Source organism: Oryx dammah, unplaced genomic scaffold, assembly GCF_014754425.2.
Source record: "Oryx dammah isolate SB20612 unplaced genomic scaffold, SCBI_Odam_1.1 HiC_scaffold_3, whole genome shotgun sequence".
Lineage (NCBI taxonomy): Eukaryota > Metazoa > Chordata > Mammalia > Artiodactyla > Bovidae > Oryx > Oryx dammah.
The window spans coordinates 83,280,591-83,304,348 of NW_024070187.1; the positions used below are offsets into that span (position 1 = coordinate 83,280,591).

The 23,758-nt window shown below is 39.3% G+C and overlaps 1 protein-coding gene and 1 pseudogene across 1 annotated transcript in view; one reads left to right on the forward strand and one right to left on the reverse strand.

The window, feature by feature from the left end:
- Positions 1 to 23,758, reverse strand: part of LOC120862187 (transmembrane protease serine 11E-like) — a 52,306-nt gene that overhangs the window by 6,566 nt on the left and 21,982 nt on the right. The window contains exons 3-9 of the mRNA XM_040238305.1: positions 22,379 to 22,500; positions 19,867 to 19,934; positions 10,684 to 10,847; positions 6,551 to 6,589; positions 3,671 to 3,848; positions 1,923 to 2,182; positions 719 to 861 (exon numbers count right to left, since the gene is read on the reverse strand). Of these exons, the coding sequence (XP_040094239.1) occupies positions 719 to 861; positions 1,923 to 2,182; positions 3,671 to 3,848; positions 6,551 to 6,589; positions 10,684 to 10,847; positions 19,867 to 19,934; positions 22,379 to 22,500 (974 nt within the window). The remainder of the gene's footprint in view (positions 1 to 718; positions 862 to 1,922; positions 2,183 to 3,670; positions 3,849 to 6,550; positions 6,590 to 10,683; positions 10,848 to 19,866; positions 19,935 to 22,378; positions 22,501 to 23,758) is intronic.
- Positions 12,089 to 13,573, forward strand: LOC120862240 (annotated as a pseudogene).

A 23,758-nucleotide genomic window follows, 5' to 3' on the forward strand; every position in this document is an offset into this window, starting at 1 on the left:
TATTAATATTTAATATTAGGAATGATGAAAGGTTAAAGAGGCTTTAGGGGAAGTATGTTTTCTATTTCAAATCCAACTAAAACTAGTAAAATCTCAACACCAGTAGACTATGATAAGTTATGTGTATTTAACTTACAGGAACCATACAATTTTCCTACAAAGAGAGAGTATGGTTAAAAACACTAATAGATAAATCATGGTGCTTTTCAGGTCTACTGTATTACTATTCTTTTCTGTTTACTTATTCGATGAATTTTTGAGAGTTTGATATTGAAACTCCAACTAAAAATCTTAATTTATCTACTTAAAAAATAATTGTAATATATAAACTATAAAAAAATCAAAATGGAATTCTGAAAAAAGGTTACTTTATGATTCTACTCATACAACATTCTTGAAATTACAAAATTATAGAGATGGCAAACAGATTGGTGATTGCCAGATGTTAGTGATGATAAAGTGATGGGGGAAGGAAATGGATGTTTTTATAAAGGAAGAAAGATCTCTGTGGTGATGGAAGAGTTCTTAACTGCAGTGATGATGACACAAATCTGCACACGTGATAAAAAGCAAGTACACCTTGTACCAAGATCAGTTCCTAGCTTTTATATTCTACTCTAGTTAGGGGACCCCTCTGTACTATCTTTGCAACTTCTTGTAGAGCGGTAATTATTTCAGAATAAAAGGTGAACAAAAAATTATGCACTCAATCACTTACCTGGCACGCATCTCTATTTCCTTTCAAGGAGCCAGCACATAACATTGTAGGAGTTATGGCATTATTGTAAGCTTGGGGTGCATTGCAGCTTTTAGTGTCTATGAGATCTACCTGTACTTGCCGAAGATGATTTTGACTGCTACCTAAAGGGAAAAAAATAGACTTCATATTTATATATATACATATATTCTATAAACCTGAAGAAAGTCTTTTATAATTAGTTATTGGATGAGCTGGCACATAGAATCTTAGGAATGTATTTTTTCAGGTACAGTGGTATTTGGGAAATGAAGTATAACTATTTTAAATGAGATGGTTGTATGGCATCACCAACCTGATGAACATGAGTTTGAGTAGGCTCCAAGAGTTGGTGATGGACAGGGAAGCCTGGAGTGCTGCAGTCCATGAAGCTGCAAAGAGTCGGACATGACTGAGCTACTGAACTGAACTGACTGATTGGATGAGATGGCACATAGTATCTTAGGAATGTATTTTTTTAGATACAGTGGTATTTGGGAAATGAAGTGTAACTATTTTAAATGAAGTTAGGTGCCTAGAAAAGAACCTCAAGTTGCTTAACTAATTTCTACATCGTTATTAAGCTTAGAAGTTAATTTCAGTAAGGAAAAGATGGTGGTTTTATGATTCTCTGATCTTCATAATTGGGTGTAAGTATTAATGATCCCTAATCTCTTATGTGGTTAATACCCTGGTGGCTCAGATGGTAAAGAATCTGCCTGCAATGTGGGAGATCCAAGTTTGATCCCTGGGTCAGGAAGATCCCCTGGAGAAGGGAATGGCAAACCACTTCAGTATTCTTGCCTAGAGGATTCCATGGACAGAGGAGCCTGGCAGGTTACAGTCTTTGGAGTCTCAAAGAGTATCAGACACAGTAAGCAACTAACACTCCCGCTTCACAGTCTTACGTGGTTATTACCCTAGTAAAAATTTCAGACATATTCACTCTTTCAGCCATCTTACCAAGCACCATTACTATAGTTGTAGTGATGTACTTGAAAGTAACCTAAAGTATGAAGGAATTTACATATCTTCTAAGTCACTTAGTTCCCAAGTAGGACCTGATTGGCCCAGGTCCATGTGACCAACCCACCAACATATTTTGGCATAACGGCATTCCATTCTTTAAATGCCTTAGCATAGCAAATTAGGTTATTATGATTTGACTTTCTCCTCAGATGCTCACCATCATTTTGCAGTGCTCCAAATCCTGTCACAAACATCTCATCACCAGGGCGGAACTCATGGGATGCATCGGGGAGACAAATTTTGTGTACTGCGTTTGTGTAGGAAACAGGCCTGGAAAGCTCTAAGACTGAAATATCATAGTCATGTGATGGATATTTGTATTTTTCATGCACAATTATCCTGCGGAGGGCTTGTTTCATTTTTGGAGGATGTATTGTGACTCCAAAAGAAGCAGTCCACCTGGCTGGGTCCTTATACCTGAGGATAAAGTATGAGGAACAAATCCCACTTTACCACGTTACTAATATAACTATTTATATTAAATAATTTAGCACACACATGTCAACGTAAGTTTTCCTTTTAAAATTATAGTTTCTATGCATAGATACAAATGCTTTCCAATCTAAAGTTCAGGGGTCAGATAAGGTGGAAATACCACTGTGTCATGATTCTTAGCGCTTCCCAGGCGACTCAGTGGTAAAGAATCCACTTGCCAATGCAGGAGGACACAGGAAATGCAGGTTCAGTCCCTGGGTCAGGAAGACTCCCTGGAGAGGGAAATGGCAACCCATTCCAGTATTCCTGCCTGGAAAACCCTAAGGACAGAGGATCCTGGAGGGTTAAAGTCCACAGGGTTGCAAAGACTTGGCATTATTGAGAAAATGAGCACACATGCATGTTTTCTTAGGATGTGCATTTCATTCTGCATACTGAGTCACCCACTCCAGATCCTAGGGCTTTTTGATATTTCTTGGCATCAGTGACTCCAAGGGACGTATGGAAAGCATATCTTGTACAGAATGAGAGAACTGTATGCATTCTGTGTATACCATGTTGCCTATCCACACATTTCTCTGAAAATCAAAACCGCTACACAATAATTTAACAAAGCATTACTTATCTTGTATACCTCAGGCATTTTGCAATGGGTTGGAAGATTGAATCAAAATTCCTTGAAATATAACTAGTCAATCTATTCAATTGTATCAATATAATTTGTTACTATCAAATTTCTTCATATATAATTTTTTCTTAGAATTTCTCCATCAGGATCAAAACAACAATTCACTTAGCATCTATCTCAGGTAGATATGTAGAATCTACCTGAGAAACGGCTCTTGTTTTTCACACCAAGCTCAATGTCCAGAGATAATTCTCAAAGTCCTGCTCCCTTTGATAAATTACTGTGTAATTGTCAGTGGATAATTTATCTACATGTTCTTTGATACCATTTCTATTTCTAGACTATAAAACCTCTTACTAATATTTATGTGTTTCCTACTCTCTTGTATCCGACTCTTTGGGACCCCATGGACCATACAGTCCATGGAATACTCCAGGCCAGAATACTGGAGTGGGTAACCTTTTCCTTCTCCAGGGGATCTTCCCAGCCCAGGGATTGAACCCAGGTCTCCCTCATCACAAGCTAATTCTTTACCAAGCCACCAGGGAAGCCCTTTGTGATAAAACATGCATATAGATACATATGTATGTATATAATCTTTAATTTGTATTAAACTCATCTCTCATGAGGTATTTCCATCCTACTAAGCCCAATGCACTTTGCTTACCCTTAGTCATTCTCATGGAAAAGGAAATAGAAACCCACTCCTGTATTCTTGCCTGGGGAATCTCTTGGATGGAGGACCCTGGGAAGGCTAGAGACCATGGGGTCGCAAGAGTTAGACAGGACTTAGCGACTAAACCACCACCACCATCCAGTCATTTTCAAGGTTCAATACTCACGTTCTAAAGCAGTGGGCAGCACTCACAAGCCATGTGTCATTAATTAAAGTTGCTCCACAGCGATGGATCCCATCCCATTGCAGACTAGTTTGCCACGGCCATTCACCCTCTTGTACCTCTGTTCCACCAACAATCCTGAGACTCTGTCCTGAGGTTTTGTTCCTTCGTGTCCCACAACCTGCAGAAGAGAGGATGCATTTGTTAGCAACTGTTTTTACATATCAAACTGTGTTGTGCATGCTCAGTCATGTCCTACTCTTTGCAACCCCATGGGCTGTAGCCCACCAAGCTCCTCTATCCATGGGATTTCCCAGGCAAGAATACTGGAGTGGGTTGCCATTTCCTTCTCCAGAGGATCTTCCTGACATGGGAATCAAATCCAAGTCTCCTGAATCTCCTGCATTGGCAGGTGGGTTCTTTACCCCTGAGCCAACTGTGAAGCCTGTGTATGTATATACATATGTATATATTTATCTCTATATACAACAGATTAGTATATATTAGTACATAAATTATTGTATGTATATATACCTAATATTAGTAATAGAGTATTGTTTATAACAGAGTTTCTCAATCTTGGCATTACTGACATTTTCAGACAGATAATTCTTTGTTGTGGGGGTCCATCTTGTGCATCACAGGATGTTTAAAAGGATCCTTGGCCTATACATATTAGATACCAGTAGTATCCTTGCCCCCCAACCATCATGATAACCCAAATGCCACAATAGGATGTAGTCACTTGGGGGGGGGGGTCAAAATTGCCCCTGTTTGAGAACTACTGTCTTGTAATTCTGTTTTCATGTGTTAGTCTCATATATCTAGTCTCAGTGAAGTGTAAGCTGCTTTAAGCAAGGATTAAATCACCCATTTTATGTCCCTATTGACTAACATAGCACCAGTACATAACAAGTTCCCAACAAATACTAGTAGTGAAAAGATATGCCATGTAATGGGATTATTCTTTGGTTTTACATTTAGTTAACCCTGTGCATTAACCAACATTCTGAGCTGGTGAGTAGTAGATTTCATCTTTTAATATAAAGGTATTGTGTAATTCTGTTAAATATCAAATATGTTCTCTAAATCATGGTAGGGTATTCTGCCATAGGAGGAAGAAACACTGTGCCTTGAGTCAGTACCTTTAAAATATGGGTGAAGATATTATTTGGGCCTTCAGTAATTTCATCCACCTATACCCCAGTCCTGTCACTTCAGTTCAATTCAGTCGCTAGTTGTATCCGACTCTTTGCAACCTCATGTGCTGCAGCATGACAGGCCTCCCTGTCCGTCACCAACTCCCAGAGTTTACCCAAACTCATGTCCAACAAGTCAGTGATGCCATCCAACCATCTCATCCTCTGTCGTCCCCTTCCCCTCCCGCCTTTAATCGTTCCCAGCATCAGGGTCTTTTCAAATGAGTCATCTCTTCCCATCAGGTGGCCAAAGTATTGGAGTTTCAGCTTCAACATCAGTCCTTCCAATGGACATTCAGGACTGATTTCCTTTAGGATGGACGGGTTGGATCTCCTTGCAGTGCAAGGGACTCTCAAGAGTCTTCTCCAACACCACAGTTCAAAGCATCAGTTCTTCGGCCCTCAGCTTTCTTTATAGTCCAACTCTCACATCCATATATGACTACTGGAAAAACCATAACCTTGACTAGACGGACCTTTGTTGGCAAAGTAATGTCTCTGCTTTTGAATATGCTATCTAGGTTGGTCATAACTTTCCTTCCAAGGAGAAAGCATCTTTTAATTTCATGGCTGCAGTTACCATCTGCAGTAATTTTGGAGCCCCCAAAAATAAAGTCTGTCACTGTTTCCTCATCTATTTGCCATGAAGTGACACATGCCATGATCTTAGTTTTCTGAATGTTGAGCTTTAGGCCAACTTTTTCACTCTCCTCTTTGATCTTCATCAAGAAGCTCTAGTTCTTCTTCCCTTTCTGCCAGAAGGGTGGTGTATCTGGATATCTAAGGTTACTGGTATTTCTCCCAGCAATCTTGATTCTAGCTTGTGCTTCCTCCAGCCCAGCATTTCTCATGATGTACTCTGCATAGAAGTTAAATAAGCAGGGTGACAATATACAGCCTTGATGTACTCCTTTTCCTATTTGGAACCAGTCTGTTGTTCCATGTCCAGTTCTAACTGCTGCTTCCTGACCTGCATACAGATTTCTCAAGAGGCAGGTCAGGTGGTCTGGTATTCCCATCTCTATCAGAATTTTCCACAGTTTGTGGTGATCCACACTGTCAAAGGCTTTGGCATAGTCAATAAACAGAAATAGATGTTTTTCTGAAACTCTCTTGCTTTTTTGATGATCCAGCAGATGTTGGCAATTTGATCTCTGGTTCCTCTGCCTTTTCTAAAACCAGCTTGAACATCTGGAAGTTCACAATTCATGTATTGTTGAAGCCTGGCTTGGAGAACCCCAGTCCCATAATTGTCAGCAATTTTTATAATATGAGTTAATAACATCAAGATTTTATTTAGTGTGGAGTAGCACTAAGTTTCTGCCTTTAGCTGAAAAATATCGATGTACAAAGAAGTACTATAGAATCTTTAGAAAATTTTCATGAGGATATATTGTAGATATCTACAATCAGAACATTAAGAAATATTTTTGGCTTTTCTTTAACAACTGTACTGCTCACTTCTACTACACATCTGCCACAGGCCCCATACATCCATTTCAAAATCCTCCTAGTTTTTATCTTTTTGCAATAGAAGGTACTTCAGAGGTAAGATAAACACCATGAGATGTGCACAAATCAAACTTTATTCTGACCCCATAATACTGACAAAGTAAACTTCAATAATCTAGAGTTAACTTTTTTCATTCAGATAATGCAATTTTAATAAATGTGTTAAACTTACAGTTGTTCAGGAAGTTGTCTGTTTCTGTCTTGTTGATTTCTGAAACACACAGAAATGGTCAGTAGAATAGGGTCTGCACATCAGAATTTCATAATGCCACTGAGTACTTAAAATACTAAAGGTTGCTCAATTCCATTAAAAAATAGTATCTCTATGATGTAAAACTTTCAAAAAGCAACACAGTTTATCATAGACATAGTATATTCATTTTCTTGGGGAGAAGGGAGGTTTGAACGGTTTCTTAAACTTTAGTGTGGCTAAAAGTCACCTGAAGAGCATCTTTATAATGTAAATTCCGTTTCCTTTTCCCAGTAATTCTGAGTTTGTCCTGCAACCCAGGAATCTGAGTTTTATAGCAAGAAATAAGATATAGGTAGTCCATAGCTTATGGGGAAATCCTGTTCTAAATTGCAGTATTGATTCCCCAAATGCAATCATATTTTTATTGACCATTGTTTCAGTTTTGTATTATTTGTTTTACCAAATTCATAAGCATAGTTCCATCTATACAACATACCCTAGTGCATGTCCATAAATTAGTTCTCACTCCCATTGAAAAACAATGCTGTCCATTTCTTGGTCTTCTTTTTGCTAAAGTTTCAGAAAGACAACTTGCTCTCAAATTGTCATTCAGCTCTAGCCAGGGGCTCCTTAGCTCAACAATCAGATCCTAATCCTATCCAAATGCTAAACCAACCAATAGTTACATAAAACTCTCAATACTCAAATTTCCTGATTCAGTAGATTTCAAATGAATGAACCTATTTCTTTGAACATGGCAAAACAGGGTTTCTAAAGATAAAAAAAATAATAATAATGTTAATTTTTCTAGTATTTAATAGTATTAATTCACAAAAAATCTATTTTCTAGAAAGACTTCTCTGACTTTATTCTGGCTACATTTGGGGGAAATGAAACAATAAGGAAGAAGTCGCCATTTACTCTCAGTAAATATTTAAAAACACCACCACAAGTCTCCCTATTTCGATATTCTGTTCTTTATTTCAAGCTTTTCCTAGAGAAAATCCAGGCTTTGCATGTTGATAATATTACAAAAATAAATAAGGGACTCAAAATGGCGTCATTGTGCTAAGTCCCATATCAGTAAGCCAAACTTACCATCCAGCCTAATTGCAGATTCAACTTATTTCAGGAATGTGACTTTTAATCAGTGAATCTGGAATTACCTAGTCAGCACTAGTGAAGTAATCTGTCTGCCGACCCCCATCGTCCCCCATATGAAGTTGCCCTTTCCTGACACAATCCACTTTGCCAGAAAACTTCCTTGTCTTGCCTCCTTCTGGCCATAAAAATCTTCCATTTTGTATAGCTCCTCAGAGTTCCCGTCTGTCCGCTAAGGCAGAGTGCTGCCCAATCCGTAAATCATTAAATAAAGCTAGTTAGACCTTTAAATTTACTTCGTTGAATTTCTTTCTGTTTTTTTTTACATACTGCTGACAGTTGACTTCATGGATGCATGACTTGTATATCTGCACCAAGTCCTATTCTCAGCATGACCTTGCACTTGGTTTAATGCTCACTGTGTTGAAATTCATAATAATTGTATGTCATAATTTGTGTTTGGAGTTGCAGTTTGATAGGATAATTGAGTATGGCATGGGCAGAGGAGATATATAGCATGTGTCCATGGAGTCACGCTACCCCTTTTGCATGTGTTATTCATGATAGCCTATAAACCAAGAATTCCAATGGACCCATAATGTTCAGCAAACTCAAAATGAGTACAAGACAGTGTTTGATGTCTACAACTATATAAACAGAGGTTACTGACAGCCCCAAGAGGCCAAGTTTTCTGTTTGAACCAGAACTTGCTTAGAACACTAAAGAAGTAATGGCATTCAAATAAACACAAATGACTAAGGGACCTACCATACCCTTTCTTGTGCCTGTTACTTCTTTGTATTAGCCAAAAGCTTTAGCTGAAAATAATGATATAGAAGGATGTTTTGGTCCTTCCTCACATAAGCTGATGGTAGAGAGCACTGGTAAAATGTGCCTGTATCTAGAAAGGAAATAAACAATGTTGAGCTAGACTTCTCTAGCGTTTCTTTGGTTCTGGTAACCAAGATGCATGCATGGATAAGCTATGAAATACAGTTGTATAATTTTCATGATTCCAAATAAAAATTAAATGCTTTCATATTTGCATTTGAAATTGACATTTCACAATATAAAGGTGATCAGCAAAACTCATGCTACTAATTTAAAATTTTGACTTTATCACTTACTGTTGCTGCTGCTGCTAAGTTGCTTCAGTCGTGTTCGACTCTGTGCAACCTCATAGACAGCAGCTCAACAGGCTCCCCTGTCCCTGGAATTCTCCAGGCAAGAACACTGGAGTGGGTTGCCATTTCCTTCTCCAATGCATGAAAGTGAAAAGTGAAAGGGAAGTCGCTCAATCGTGTCTGACTCTTCACGACCCCATGGACTACAGCCTACCAGACTCCTCCATCCATGGAATTTCCCAGGCAAGAGTACTGGAGTGGGTTGCCATTTCCTTCTCCACTTTTTCATTTAAAATGTCATTAATTAATAGATAAAAATACCATGACAAATCAAGAAAGATCATGAAAGAAAAATCATATATCTTAGTACCTTTAACAGCACTGCCTAATCACTTTTCAAAAGAGTCTCAGACTTTCACTTCTCACTGGGCCCCACAAATTACATACTAATAGCTGGCCCTGATTAGTGGGCTTCCTTTTTCAAGCAAGTAGAGGGACTAACCACCAGGTTTGGTCTCTAGTTACATCTGTCAACTTTTATATTAGCACTTTTATTCCTTCTTTCTACTTGTGCTTTATTCTGTAGTTTCTAGTCCTGCCATATCCAATACTTTATTCACCAGCCACATGTGCATAGTAAGCTCTTGAAATGTGGCTAAACTGAAGTGCATCATAAATATAAAATATACAATTGATTTCAAATCTCATGAAAAATGTTTACATGGACTATTTGTCAATATGAATTACATTGTAAATACAATGTATTATAAATTACATTATTATTTCAAGAGTACACAGTTATATGAACTACTTGTTGAAATAGTACTACTTTGGATATATTGGGTTAAATGCATAAATTAATTAAATACATTTCACATGTTTACTTTTACTTTCTTAATGTGGCTACCAGAAACTTTAAGAATATACATGTGGCTGGTACACCATTTTTAGAGACTAACACTGTACTATAGCACATGACTGAGCTTTTAACCAATCTTATATTTCCCCTGAGGGTCTTATATGTTTTCTTTCTACTTATGAGGACCTATCACTGTTTATCTTGTTCCCTTGCCCTGACAAAAACAAAAAATTTAGATTTTTCCAGTTAGTTGTAAAATATACCAAAAATAATTTTTGCCAAAAGGTAAACGATATACTTTTCATCAGCAAAGGGCCTAAGAGAAGAAGCTGCTGCTGCTAAGTCACTTCAGTATTGTCCGACTCTGTGTGACCCCGTAGACAGCAGCCCACCAGGCTCCTCCATCCCTGGCATTCTCCAAGCAAGAACACTGGAGTGGGTTGCCATTTCCTTCTCCAATGCATGAAAGTGAAAAGTTAAAGTGAAGTCACTCAGTCGTGTCCGACTCTTAGTGACCCCATGGACTACAGCCCACCAGGTTCCTCTGTTCACTGAATTTTCCAGGCAAGAGTACTAGAGTGGGTTGCCATTGCCTTCTCCGAGAGAAGAAGCTAATAAGGTTTATTAATGTCATTTGAATGAAAATAGGTAGATGGCACGAATCTTTCACAAAATCTAAAAATCAGTGGCATATAAGCCATCACACTCAGAACATAAAAAGTAAGCAACAGGAAGAGGAATAAATACACAGAGCCACTTTTTCCATTCATTGGATCCTATAGCTAAAGGGTAAGGCTCAATATAGAAAAAGAAACCAGGCTCACGAGTTAATGACAGACTTGCAGAGGAGATGTTAAGTTTAAGGTAGTATTAAAATTTTAAAAACTTCATTTGGATCAATTTAGTCCCAAAGAAGTATTCTGTTGGTGGCAAGACATAACGAAAAATATCCAAAAACTTTTAAAGATTAGTGCCCAAGACCAAAGTTATTCTATGTAAGAAAATTGAATTAGAAGAAATAAACTTACTTTTAATTTCAACTGAATCAGGGTCTAATTTAGGGGGTCCTACAGCATCTTGCAGCTTTTCATGTAGAACATGTTGTATTATTTTATTGATGGTTTCAGGGTCCTCAGTAGAAGGAAATCTAAAAATCAGCAGCATATGAGCCAACACTCCATGTTCCTCTTGACTGTGGACCAAAAAGAGAAAAAAAGAGAGAAATACAGTTTTAAAAGGTTAAGTTCCAAATAAGATTTATGGCAATATCATATTCTATTTTTTCTTTATAACTCATTTGAAACACAAACACAGAAAACAAATCTGTAAATGCAATTTTAAAAGATCTAATTTGTTTTCTTCTATATTTCTGATGCTGGGAAAGATGGAAAGCAGGAGGACAAAGGGGTGACAGAGGATGAGATGGTTGGATGGCATCATGACTCAGCAGACATGAGTCTGAGCAAACTCTAGGAGATAGTGAAGGATAGGGAAGCCTGGCGTGCTATAGTCCATGGAGTCACAAAGAGTCAGATATGACTTAGGGACTGAACAACAACAACAATATTCCTATTGTTTGCCACATTCAAAACTCTTATCTCAGCCTTTCAGCTAGTAGCCTATGATCTTCCTTACCACCACAGGATCTAGTTAAATACTTGAGATATTAACATCAAAAGACAATTTTCTTGTCAAACATTCAAAATTATCAAATAAAATGTAGGGTAAATAAGAAACCAACTCTGCCTTTGGCTTTCAGGATTAATTAAATCCAGTAATTTCTCCCAAGTAATCTTCAGGCTCTTCTAAACAACTCCTAATCCTAAAGACATTAGAAAGCTTGACCAAGTTGTCTTGACTTCATCTGGTTTTATTTCCACAATAGAGTGTTAATGAGCCTTAGCATTATTTGAATGAATTACTGCTTTGGAACCACCTTTGACTACTCTTTCTCATTCTCAGTCTATACTCTATCCCTTCTTTCACAATCACAACCAGTTCCCTTTCAGTCTGGGTGCAATAGGCTGCCACTGTGCTGGGCCCTGAGGAGGGTGAGTCCAGGTACATGGGTACTTTAAGAGCCATCTCCCAGATAAATACAATTTTGTAAATCTCGGCGCTTGACTCCTGTTCATTTTCAGAGTTAGATGTTTTGGACACTTGTGTCTAGGTACAGGTCCTAAAAGTTGAGGTGCCTGATTTGGGGTTCAAACTTTTCACTCATCAGGGAGAATCTCTGGGTTTGAGATTTTTTCCTGGTATGGCAAAATAGGATTCATGGCAAGACTGTGTCCCAGCCTCTCCAACCTGCTTCAGTGTGACTTTCTTCTCATTTGCCCAATGTGCAGTAGTCACTCAGTCAACCTTGGGTTTTGTTTTGTTTTTATTTTAAGAGAAAATTGTTTCTTCTGTATCTGTAGATTCAGGGAGTCTATGGGAGGAGGTAAGTTTCTTCTTCCTGCTTCACCATCTCGAACCAGAACCCCAAAGAATCTTACTCTTCACCCATATGCTGCATCAACTCCTGTGCTCCCAAACTGTAGGTAGGAATACCAACTAGAATCTCATTTTTGCAAGATGATTTATCTGTTATAAATTTGATTATCCATCCTCTCTGATGCAACATTTCTACTCTTAGAAGTTTAATCTTCAAAATACACTCTTTTGGTGCAAGAAGATATGTATACATACAGCATCTTAACTTTATCTTTAAATCAAAAAAATATTGTAACAACCCAAGTGCCCATCAAAAGGGCAATGGCTAAATCAATCTTGACATACACTTGCAGTGAAAACCTATATAGTCAGCTAAATCTATAAGCAGTCACTGAAAATATTAAAAGTAAATTACTAACAAGATGTGTTGGGCGGCCGTGTGCAGGCCAAAGAGTCCTTCCTCCTACTGGGGCTCTTGGCATTGCTCTGACCAGCAAGCTGGACATCTTCATGGGGAACATGACCGTCATCAACCAGGATGTGTATCACCTCTGGCTGGACGGTGATTTGGTGAGCAACGTGGTGGCCCTGAGGGTGTACTTGCTGGGGAATCCTGAAGCAGCCCAGGGCCACAGCAGCAATGCTCCAGAGCGACACCATGGACCATTACGGTAATTTCCATGTGCTTAGCATCTGCTCCATGCACCACCAAAACTGCGGCACCAGCTCATCTTCCAGATCCTGCCCTCTCAACAGACACTGTTCATCCAGAGGGACTCTGCCCCTAACCAGGCCTTCGTGTGGGAGGCGCTGGGCAAGAATCTGTCCAAGGGCACCAAGAAAGGCCTGGATGACGTAGGCATCAAAACTTGCATCACCCTCAAGAGCTACTGGAGACAGTCTGATAACTTTAAGCAAGTCTTCAAGGTGGTAGAGGAAATGAAGGGCTCCCTGGTCGACAACACCCAGTAGCACTTCCTCCTGTTCGAGCGACTGGCCAGGGACTATGCAGCTATTGCCTTCTTTGCCAACAATTGCTTTGAGACAGGGAAGGAAAAAACTGCAGTCTCTGAGCTTTTGGGATTTTGCCTTCTGTGCTGAGTTCATGATCCTGAACTGGACCCTTGGAGTTGTGGACTCCTGGGTGGATGACAATGATGTGGACTTAGAGAAGGAGAGTCTCCAGGACTTGAAGGAGATCAAAGTGCCCTCTGTGGAAAACTCTGTGTCTTTTTGAAGATGGAAGCCAGGTCCTGGGGGCTGGTGAATGTGGCCTCCAAGCTGACCCACAATAAGGATGTCAGAGACCTGTGTGTGGACCTTGTGGAGAAGTTCATGGAACCCTGTGAATGATTGAATGATTAATCAGTATTGGGCATTGGTCCACTCCTTGGATGACTCCCAGCACCAGGCCTTCTGGGAGGGCTATATGGACACCCTCCCACCCTCCTTGGCTGCCTCCTGTGTCTCTATCATGACTGAGGCCCCCGCCACACACTGACAATAAAGTTGCCATGACTTTGGGGGGGGGGGGGAAAGATGTGTTATTTCTGGGCATGAAACTATTAAAGAGGGGACTTTTGCTTTCTGTTTTTTATAATCTTGTGTTATTTGAATTTTATACAATTTTGTATTGCTTTTGTAATCTGGAAAAATAGAGATTTAAAGGGATCATTGTTATATATCTCATCCCCCTTTTCACTGCAGCACCCCTATACATCCATTACTTACACTTTTCTTCTTTCGCATAAACTACTCATCTACTGGCTGGCTGATAGAGACAAAAACAAAACCTCCCTCTACCCTAGCTATATGATTTACCTCACACCTTCATATCACAGAAAACCTTCTTGAATCGGTAAACTACATTCTACCTCACATTTACTTCACTGCAGTCTACTTCCTCCCCTTCTGTTCAACTGAGTCATTTCTCTACTTAAACACTAATGACTTCCTCATTGACATTTCCCTTGGATTCTTTCTAGTCATATTACTCGGTCTCTCAGGAATCTTGTCAATGCTGACCACTCCCTCACTAGAGCTTTCTGTTATTAGCTTCAGTGGTGCCTCTCTCGATTCTTTGTTTTGCCTGCTCCTTCCCTGTCTATTTCCTAGTTTGCTATTTTTCTTCTATTTCCTTAAATATGTCCTCAAGTTTTCTTCGCGATCCTTTTTTTTCTTGCATTACCCCTTTTCTGAGAAATTTTGTTGACACCCACACTTTCTAATACTCTGAGTTGATGTTGAGCAAATTAATGTCTTCAACTCAGTTTTCATTTCCTCCTTTATGTCAGACTCATATTTTGGGCTCATAGGATCACTTAATATCTCAAATCAGTATCTCTAAGAATGGCTTTATCTTTCTGACAAATTTTCACATCTTCATATTATGGTAACAGAATAAAGAATAATGAATAGAAAGATTTCTGAGACGAAGGGGTAAACAAATTAGAAAGTGATTCAGAAGATAGAATTGATTGTTGTTTTTCAGTTGCTCAGTCATGTTTGACTCTTTGCAACCCCATGGATGCATCACACCTGGCTTTCCCGTCCTTCACCATCTCCCAGAGTTTGCTCAAACTTATGTCCATCAAGTTGGTGATGCTATCCAATCATCTTGTCGTCTGTCATCCCCTTTTCCTCCTACCTTCAATCTTTCTTAGCATCAGAGTCTTTTCCAGTGAGTCAGCTCTTCGCATCAGGTGGCCAAAGTATTGGAGCTTCAGCTTCAGCATCAGTCTTTCCAATGAATAATCAGGGTTGATTTCCTTTAGGATTGACTGGTTGATCTCCTTGCTGTCCAGAGGGAATCTCAAGATTCTTCTCTACCGCTATAGTTCAAAGGCATCAATTCTTCAACACTCAACCTTTTTTATTGTCCAGTTCTCACATCCATCCGTGACTACTGGAAAAACCATCACATTGACTATATGGACCTTTGTAGGCATAGTAACGTCTCTGCTTTTTAATACACTGTCTAGGTTTGTCTTTGCTTTAGTTGCAAGGAGCAATAGTTCTTCTCCAGTAGCATATTGGACACCTACTGACCTGAGAGCTTCATCTTTCACTGTTATGTCTTTTTGCCTTTTCATACTGTTCATGGGGTTCTTGAGGCAAGAATGCTGAAGTGGTTTGCCATTCCCTTCTCCAGTAGGCCACATTTTATCAGAACTCTCCACCATGACCCATCCATCTTGGGTGGCCCTACATGTCATGACTCATGGTTTCATTGAATTAGGCAAGGTTATGATCCATGACTGAGGTCTTCATTCTGTCTTCCCTCTGATGGATAAGATGCTTGTGCAAGCTTCTTGATGGGAGGGACTGGCTGTGGGGAAAACTGGGTCTTGTTCTGGTGGGCAAGGCTATGCTCACTAAGTCTTTAATCCAATTTTCTGCTGATAGTTGAGGCTGTGTAATGGCAGAAATGAAATTGAAAGAAGCTTACACCTTGAAAGAAAAGCTATGACAAACCTAGACAGTATATTAAAAAGCAAAGATATTACCTTGCCGACAAAAGTCTGTAAGGTCAAAGCTAAGGTTTTCCCAGTAGTCATGTATGGATATGAGAATTGGACAATAAAGAATGCTGAGCATCAAAGAATTGATGCTTTTGAACTGTGGTGTTGGAGAAGACTTTTGAGAGTCCCTTGGACTGCAAGGAGATCCAACCAGTCAATCTTAAAGGAAATCAGTCCCGAATATTCATTGGAAGAACCGATTCTGAAGCTGAAGCTCCAATCCTTTGGTCACCTGATGCAAAGAGCTGATTCATTGGAAAAGACCCTGATTCTGAAGGAGATCAACCATGGGATTTCTTTGGAAGGAATGATGCTAAAGCTGAAACTCCAGTACTTTGGCCACCTCATGCAAAGAGTTGACTCATTGGAAAAGACTCTGATGCTGGGAGGGATTGGGGGCAGGAGGAAAAGGGGATGACCGAGGATGAGATGGCTGGATGGCATCACGGACTCGATGGACATGAGTCTGAGTGAACTCCGGGAGATGGTGATGGACAGGGAGGCCTGGTGTGCTGAGATTTGTGGGGTCGCAAAGAGTCAGACACAACTGAGCAATTGAACTGAACTGAACTGGGAAAGGTTGAAGGTAGAAGGAGAAGTGGACAACAGAAGATGAGATGTTTGGATGGCATCACCGAGTAGATGAACACGAATTTGAGCAAGCTCCAGGAGTGGCTGAAGGACAGGGAAGTCTGGTGTGCTGCAGTCTATGAGGTCACAAAGAGTTGAACACAACTGAGTGACTGAATGGCAGTAATGGGACCTCCTTCAAAATGACTTATGCCAGCATGCCAAGCCTCCCAGAACTGTTGTAGTCAGTTCCCCTGACCCCTCGACAGGCCACTGTTGACCCACACCTTCTCTGGAGACTCCCAAGCACACACAGGCAAGTCTGACTCATTCTCTTATGATATCACTGCTCCTTTCTCCTGGGTCCTGGTGCACACAGAGTTTTATTTGTGTTCTCCAAAAGTCTCTGTTTCCCCAGTCCTGTAGAATTGATAGAACTTAGTTATTCATGAAGTTCAAGTGGCCCAAGAAAGGGAGGAGCATGGATGACTTCCAGGTTTCTTATTAGCACAATTAAGTTTTTCTTGAGTTTGAGAATTTTCTGTGAAACACCCACATGGAAGTGTGCATGGGCAAGCATATAGTTCTAGAACCAGGACATAAATTTAGACTGGAAATAGAAACTTGGATTTCCATAGCCTAGGAAACCAGGATGTGGGTGAATGAAGTCCCCTTGAGAGAATGAAAATTTGATAACTGGAGAAGCAGATACAGATCCAAGAAAAAGGAATATTTTGAACATCAAAGAGTATGGAATTTTCAAGAGAAAGTGGGCAACTAAATAATAGGCTGATGAGCAACTTGGAGCTTTTGTCATTGAAACATTGTTGGAAATAGCAGCTATTTTATTCTGGAAATTACAAATAATTTGTATGAAGATAATACATTATTTTAAGATCCTCGTATAGTATTTTGCTTTAAATGTTATGCCTTGGATTCTATTTACTGATGGTTGATGAAATTAAAGAAAGTGGAGAAAATCACTAGACCATTCAGGTATGACCTAAATCAAATCCCTTGTGACTATACGGCAGAAGTGAGCAATAGATTTAAGGGACTAGATTTGATAGACAGAGTGCCTGACGAACTATGGACGGAGGTTCCTAACACTGTACAGGAGACAGGAATCAAGACCACCCCCAAGAAAAAGAAATGCAAAAAGCACAATGGCTGTCTGAGGAGGCCTTACAAATAGCTGTGAAAAGAAGGGGAGTGAAAAGGAAAGGAGCAAAGGAAAGATATAAGCATCTGAATGCAGAGTTCCAAAGAATAGCAAGAAGAGATAAGAAAGCCTTCCTCAGTGATCAATGCAAAGAAATAGAGGAAAACAATAGAATGAGAAAGACTAGAGATCTCTTCAAGAAAATGAGAGATACCAAGGGAACATTTCATGCAAAGATGGGCTCAATAAAGGGCAGAAATGGTAGGGATGTAACAGAAGCAGAAGATATTAAGAGGTGGCAAGACTACACAGAAGAACTGTACAAAAAAGAGCTTCACGACCCGGATAACCACAATGGTGTGATCACTCACTTAAAGCCAGACATCCTGGAATGTGAAGTCAAGTGGGCCTTAGGAAGCATCACTATAAGCAAAGCTAGTGGAGGTGATGGAATTCCAGTTGAGCTGTTTCAAATCCTGAAAGATGCTGCTGTGAAAGTGCTGCACTCAATATGCCAGCAAATTTGGAAAACTCAGCAGTGGCCACAGGACTGGAAAAGGTCAGTTTGCATTCCTATCCCAAAGAAAGGCAATGCCAAAGAATGCTCAAACTACCACACAATTGCACTCATCTCACATGCTAGTAAAGTGATGCTTAAAATTCTCCAAGCCAGGCTTCAGCAATACGTGAACCGTGAACTTCCAGATGTTCAAGCTGGTTTTGGACAAGGCAGAGGAACCAGAGGTCAAATTGCCAACATTCACTGGATCATCGAAAAAGCAAGAGAGTTCCAAAAAAACATCTATTTCTGCTTTATGGACTATGCCAAAGCCTTTGACTGTGTGGATCACAATAAACTGTGGAAAATTCTGAAAGAGATGGGAATACCAGACAACCTGACCTGCCTCTTGAGAAACCTATATGCAGTTAGAACTGGACATGGAACAACAGACTGGTTCCAAATAGGAAAAGGAGTATGTCAAGGCTTTATATCGTCACCCTCCTTATTTGACTTATATGAAGAGTACATCATGAGAAACGCTGGGCTGGAAGAAGCACAAGCTTGAATCAAGATTGCTGGGAGAAATATCAATAACCTCAGATATGCAGATGACACCACCCTTATTGGCAGAAAGTGAAGAACTAAAGAGCCTCTTGATGAAAGTGAAAGAGGAGAGTGAAAAAGTTGGCTTAAACTTCAACATTCAGAAAACTAAGATCATGACATCCACTCCCATCACTTCATGGCAAATGGATGGGGAAACAGTGGAAACAGCATCAGACTTTTATTTTTCTGGGCTCCAAAGTCACTGTAGATGATGATTGAAGCCATGAAATTAAAAGACATTACTCCTTGGAAGGAAAGTTATGACCAACCTAGACAGCATATTAAAAAGCAGAGACATTACTTTGTCAACAAAGGTCCGTCTAGTCAACGCTATGGTTTTCCAGTAGGCATATATGGATGTGATAGTTGGACTATAAAGAGAGCTGAGCACTGAAGAATTGATGCTTTTGAACTGTGGTATTAGATAAGACTTTTGAAAGTCCCTTGGGCTGCAACGAAATCCAACTAGTCCATCCTAAAGGAAAACAGTCCTGAATATCCATTGGAAGGACTGATGTTGAAGCTGAAACTTCAATACTTTGGCCACCTGATGCAAGGAGCTGACTCATTGGAAAATACCCTGATGCTGGGAAAGATTGAGGGCAGGAGGAGAAAGGGAAGACAGAGGATGAGATGGTTGGATGGCATCACTGAGTCAATGGACATGGGTTTGGGTAGACTCCAGAAGTTGGTGATGGACAGGGAGGCCTGGCATGCTGCGGTTCCTGGGGTCATAAGGAGTCAGACACAACTGAGTGAATGAACTGAACTGAACTGATGAACAGATCTGAGATCTTAAATATTTATAGCAAAGGAAAAAAAAAAAAACCAGATGAGTGAAATGTAAGGAAAGAAATATGGTAGGAAGGAGTACCAAGAAGAGAAAATAAAAAACTCCTCTACTACACTATTTTACATAGGATGCTTATTTGTTATTAAACCAAGAGATGTGGCTCAGGTCCCTATTTGTTCTAACTAGTTTCCAAAAAACAAACAAGTCAAAAAACCCAATTCTATAATATAGCCACCGATAACACTTAGAATATGCCTGCAGTGCAGAGACCTGGGTTTGATCCCTGGTTTGGGAAGATCCCCTAGAGACAGGAAACGTTACCCATTCCAGTATTCTGGCCTGGAGAATTCCATGAACTATACAATCCATGGCCGTTGCAAAGAGTCAGATGCAACTGAGAGCCTTTCACTTTCATTTTTCCTCAAAATCGTCTTACAAATTCTTTCTTTTGGATTCAAAGAATGAGTAAGGCACGTTGTAACCCACGACAACACAGAACAGATACAAAATTAATCTGTTAAATTAAATCACATATGAACAATTCAAACTATTTTTTACTGACCAGATTAACAGCTTTAGTTTCAAATTATAATCAGAAGTCAGTATTTTAGATCTACATACCTGAACTTGATAATGTGAGACTTGACAAATTTTCCCCTCAATGAAGATTTATGAAATGCATTTTTTACCTGTTCCAAAAATATTCAAAATATGTCAGCAAGGATAATTTTCTAAAATTCTGCAAACCTATTCAAAGCTTAAAACATTTTTTTAAAAACAAAACACACTGACCAACATTTCACAATTGCTGAACTTGAGGAGTCTCTTTTCGTACTCTGTTCAGTGATTTTGACTGAACTCTGCCTTAAGAATTATATGAGCTGGGGAACCATAGGAGGCGGGCTAGGAGTGATGTCTGCTGTGCTATACTCGGAAAGAGATAAAAGAGAGTAAACAGACTGGGTTTTGAAAAGCAAGAGAAGTATTCACACTATGAGATAGAGACTTTTACTGTAGGTGGACAAAGGAAATGAAAAAAACTGTGGCAGGTGGTAGGTCATAAATTCAATCCATGGCCACACCATCCTGAACACACTGGGTCTCATCTGATCTCAGAAGCAGAGTTAGGCTTGGTTAGTACTTGTCAGAATGAATGCATAATGGTGTCACATGGTTCTCAAACCTAGTGAAAAATGTTACCAAATATCCTGTCATAATCTACACCCAATTCAGCACTCAAGATGCTCTTAGGAAGGCTCAGATGAACTGGGATACATAGCTGATGGGTGTGTGTGTGTTAGTTGCTCAGTTGTGTCTGACTCTTTGCAATGCCATGGACTGTAGCCCACCAGGCTCCTCTGTCCATGGGGTTTTCCAGACAAGAATACTGGAGTGGGTTGCCATTTCCTTCTCCAGGGGATTTTCCCAACCCAGGGATCAAACCTGGGTATCCTGCTTTGGCAGGCAGATTCTTTACCACTGAGCAACCTAGGAACCAAACACAGATACTAAGAGCTGGTGACTAAATGACAAAAAATGAGCCTTTTTATTCTTTCTTACATTTTGTTTGACTTCTGAGTCTTTGTTCCCAAGGACAATTACTTAAATTATGAACAAATCAGCACAATTCAATTGAGCCCTCTAATGACAGCATTCATTTGGAAATAAATTTAAAGGTTTTTTTTTTAATCAAATATCTTCAAAATTACTTGTTTTGAAGAGTACTAGAGTCCTATTTATATTCCTTTATGTTTAAGTCAGTCTGAATGTTATACAAAATTTAGTGACTGGCACAAAAAACAAGAAAAATAGTTGCATTTTTACTTAATATATTTACTTCCATTTCCTTTCCTTTATTATATATTACATATTATATATATATTCTTAAAATATGTATGTGTGTATATATATATATATATATATATATATGCATACATATCTTTAAGCAGATATATCTCCTTAAAAAGAGCTTATTTGATATTTCCCTGATTTGGTGTTTACAAATATGAATTCAACCAGGATTTGATCTTCTCCTCAGCAAAGTATCCAAATCCTTAGTCTTCTATTTACCAGACAGTTTCCAGGTGGACCACTGCCATTCTGTTCTCTCTCAGGATATTGGAAAACAGTTTGGGAATTTTCTAGTCTAGTGGCTTAATTTTCACATAAGGGACTTTTTCCAGAATGACAGAGATGTGCCAAATGACACATCACTGGCTAATAGATGGTCCTAAAAGTAGGTGTCCCAGCTCCTAGTTTAGGGTGCTTTTCATCACATCATTTCACTAATTACCTCACAGACTATCAAGAAACTTCCAAATTATTCTCTATGTAGTCTGACAATGATAAGTCTTCACCCAGGCTCTTGCTCTTTTGGCCTATACTGCTAAGTTTTCCCAGGTGGTACTAGTGGTAAAGAACCCGCCTGCCAATGCAAGAGATGTAAGAGATGCAGGTTCGATCCCTGGGTTGGGAAGATGCCCTAGAGGAGGTCACAGCAACCCACTCCGGTATTCTTGCCTGGAGAATCCCACAGACAAAGGGGCCTGGTAGGCTATGGTCCGCAAGGATCACTAAGAGCCAGACATGACTGAATCGACTTAGCATGCATGCCTAGCTTTCCACTATTTTAAATATTTCATTTATTCCTCAGGATACATGTTGATGACCGAAGGATAAAGATGAATATCCAAGGATTTCCTATAGATTTATGTACCAAAAACTTGTCCAAGGTTGGATACTTTTTAGTACTAAAATACTACTCAAGTATGTGTCTGAATAGTTTCAATCTTGTGTCTTTTGCTAAAGGTCTCTTCTTGAGGAAATCAATGACACAGCAACCATATTTTGGGTCACCCTCACATTCTCAGAATTTCTGGACTCTGCTGATCAGTAGTGTATCACTAGCTAAAGAAGGGTAAGAAGAAAGACAAATAGAAAAGACTAAAGGTCTCTAGGTTTAGTTCCTCCAAATCATGTATTGTCAATTTTGTTTTATATCTCTCAGGTAGGGTCTATCCCCATTTTGCAAAGATATACAAGATCAGTTGAATGGATGTTTGAGAAGCTAGGATACTAAAAATTTTGGTAGAAAGTGATAGCAAATGCCCTAGAAATGGGGGGAAATGCTTACCATTGATTCAATTTTCTGGCTCATTTCTGTGAAATTTTCAGAAGCCTCTTTTCCAAACTCATCATATACTTTGTTACTTGTAAATGACAATGTGCTGTAGTAATTGTAGGTCTTCTTTTGATCTATAAGGAAAGAGGCAAAAATGTATCATACTTTTTCTCAGATGTGTGTAAAGCATCAGGCATTTCCTTGTTTGGTAGTTGCTAGACAGACTGAGACAGAAAAAAATGTCCCACCCAGATCATCTCCATCATCCTGCTCTGAGCTTCATGGTTATCTCAAAAATAAAAGACAACAACATTCATCATTATAAATTTAGAGTGTAAAATCATTGTAAGATTTAGAGTGTAAAATCCATACAAAACGCTCGGTGTTCCTGTAGGCTAATTAGTCACATGGATATTTCTGAATAAACCACAAGAAGCAGCTAGTCAGGCCGTCTGAGCTTCTGAATAGATTCAGAAGTTTCCCAAGAGCAAACACATTTTTATCTTTTAAATGTAGCTTTCTCCCAATTCCGTAAATTACCCATCAATTCTGGCTGCAAGGACTCTAGAATAATAAAATTTATTCTGGCTAAAGAAGGAAGTGAAGGTAGGGATTAAAATGCCAGGAGTTCAGTGTATAGAATTTTAAGGAGCTAGAGTTGCCACCTTGGTAACCCTCCAGGGACACTACATAGTTTCACCTGGTTCCCTTGGCTCTCCATTTATTTTCTCCGTCCAGCCAGAGGCATTGGCTTTTTTTTTCTTTAGCCAGTGTCTCCACTTTCTGCATCCAGTTCAAGCAGCCCAAGTTTTTGGTCTGCTGAAGAATTAATGCAGCATAGCTTTTCTTCTACTCTCCTTTACGTGAAGCAAGCACAGAGCTAAGAAGATTCTTCCAATGAAATATTAATGCTGACTATGTTTTGTGTGAGAGACTGTGCCAAGCATTAGGAATACAATGGTGACCAAGACTGTTGTGTATGGTTATAATAGGAAAATGGAGTGTGCCTCATTCAACCTCAGTTTCTCTCTTGCTTCTCATTCTTTCTCTCCCTTAAACACCAGAGGGAAAGGAAATTAACATTAGACACCTGTATCCCTAGCATATTCACATGTCTCACTCAGTTTAAAATAACCCTCATAAGAAAGCAGTGTTATCCACATCTAACAGTAAGGACTGTAGTCTCAGAAATGTAAATGCATTTGTCCAACCTCAGCATGATGGCCAGAAAAGATTAAATTGGGTTTCAACCTAACATCTAACTCCCAAAGCACACATTTTCATGATACACTGCTTCTTCAAATGGAAAAAAACAAACTCACTCACTGAAGCTATAGGAGAAATCTCTAGTTATGCATGAGAGCTATCAAAAAAAAAAAAAAGAAAGAAAGA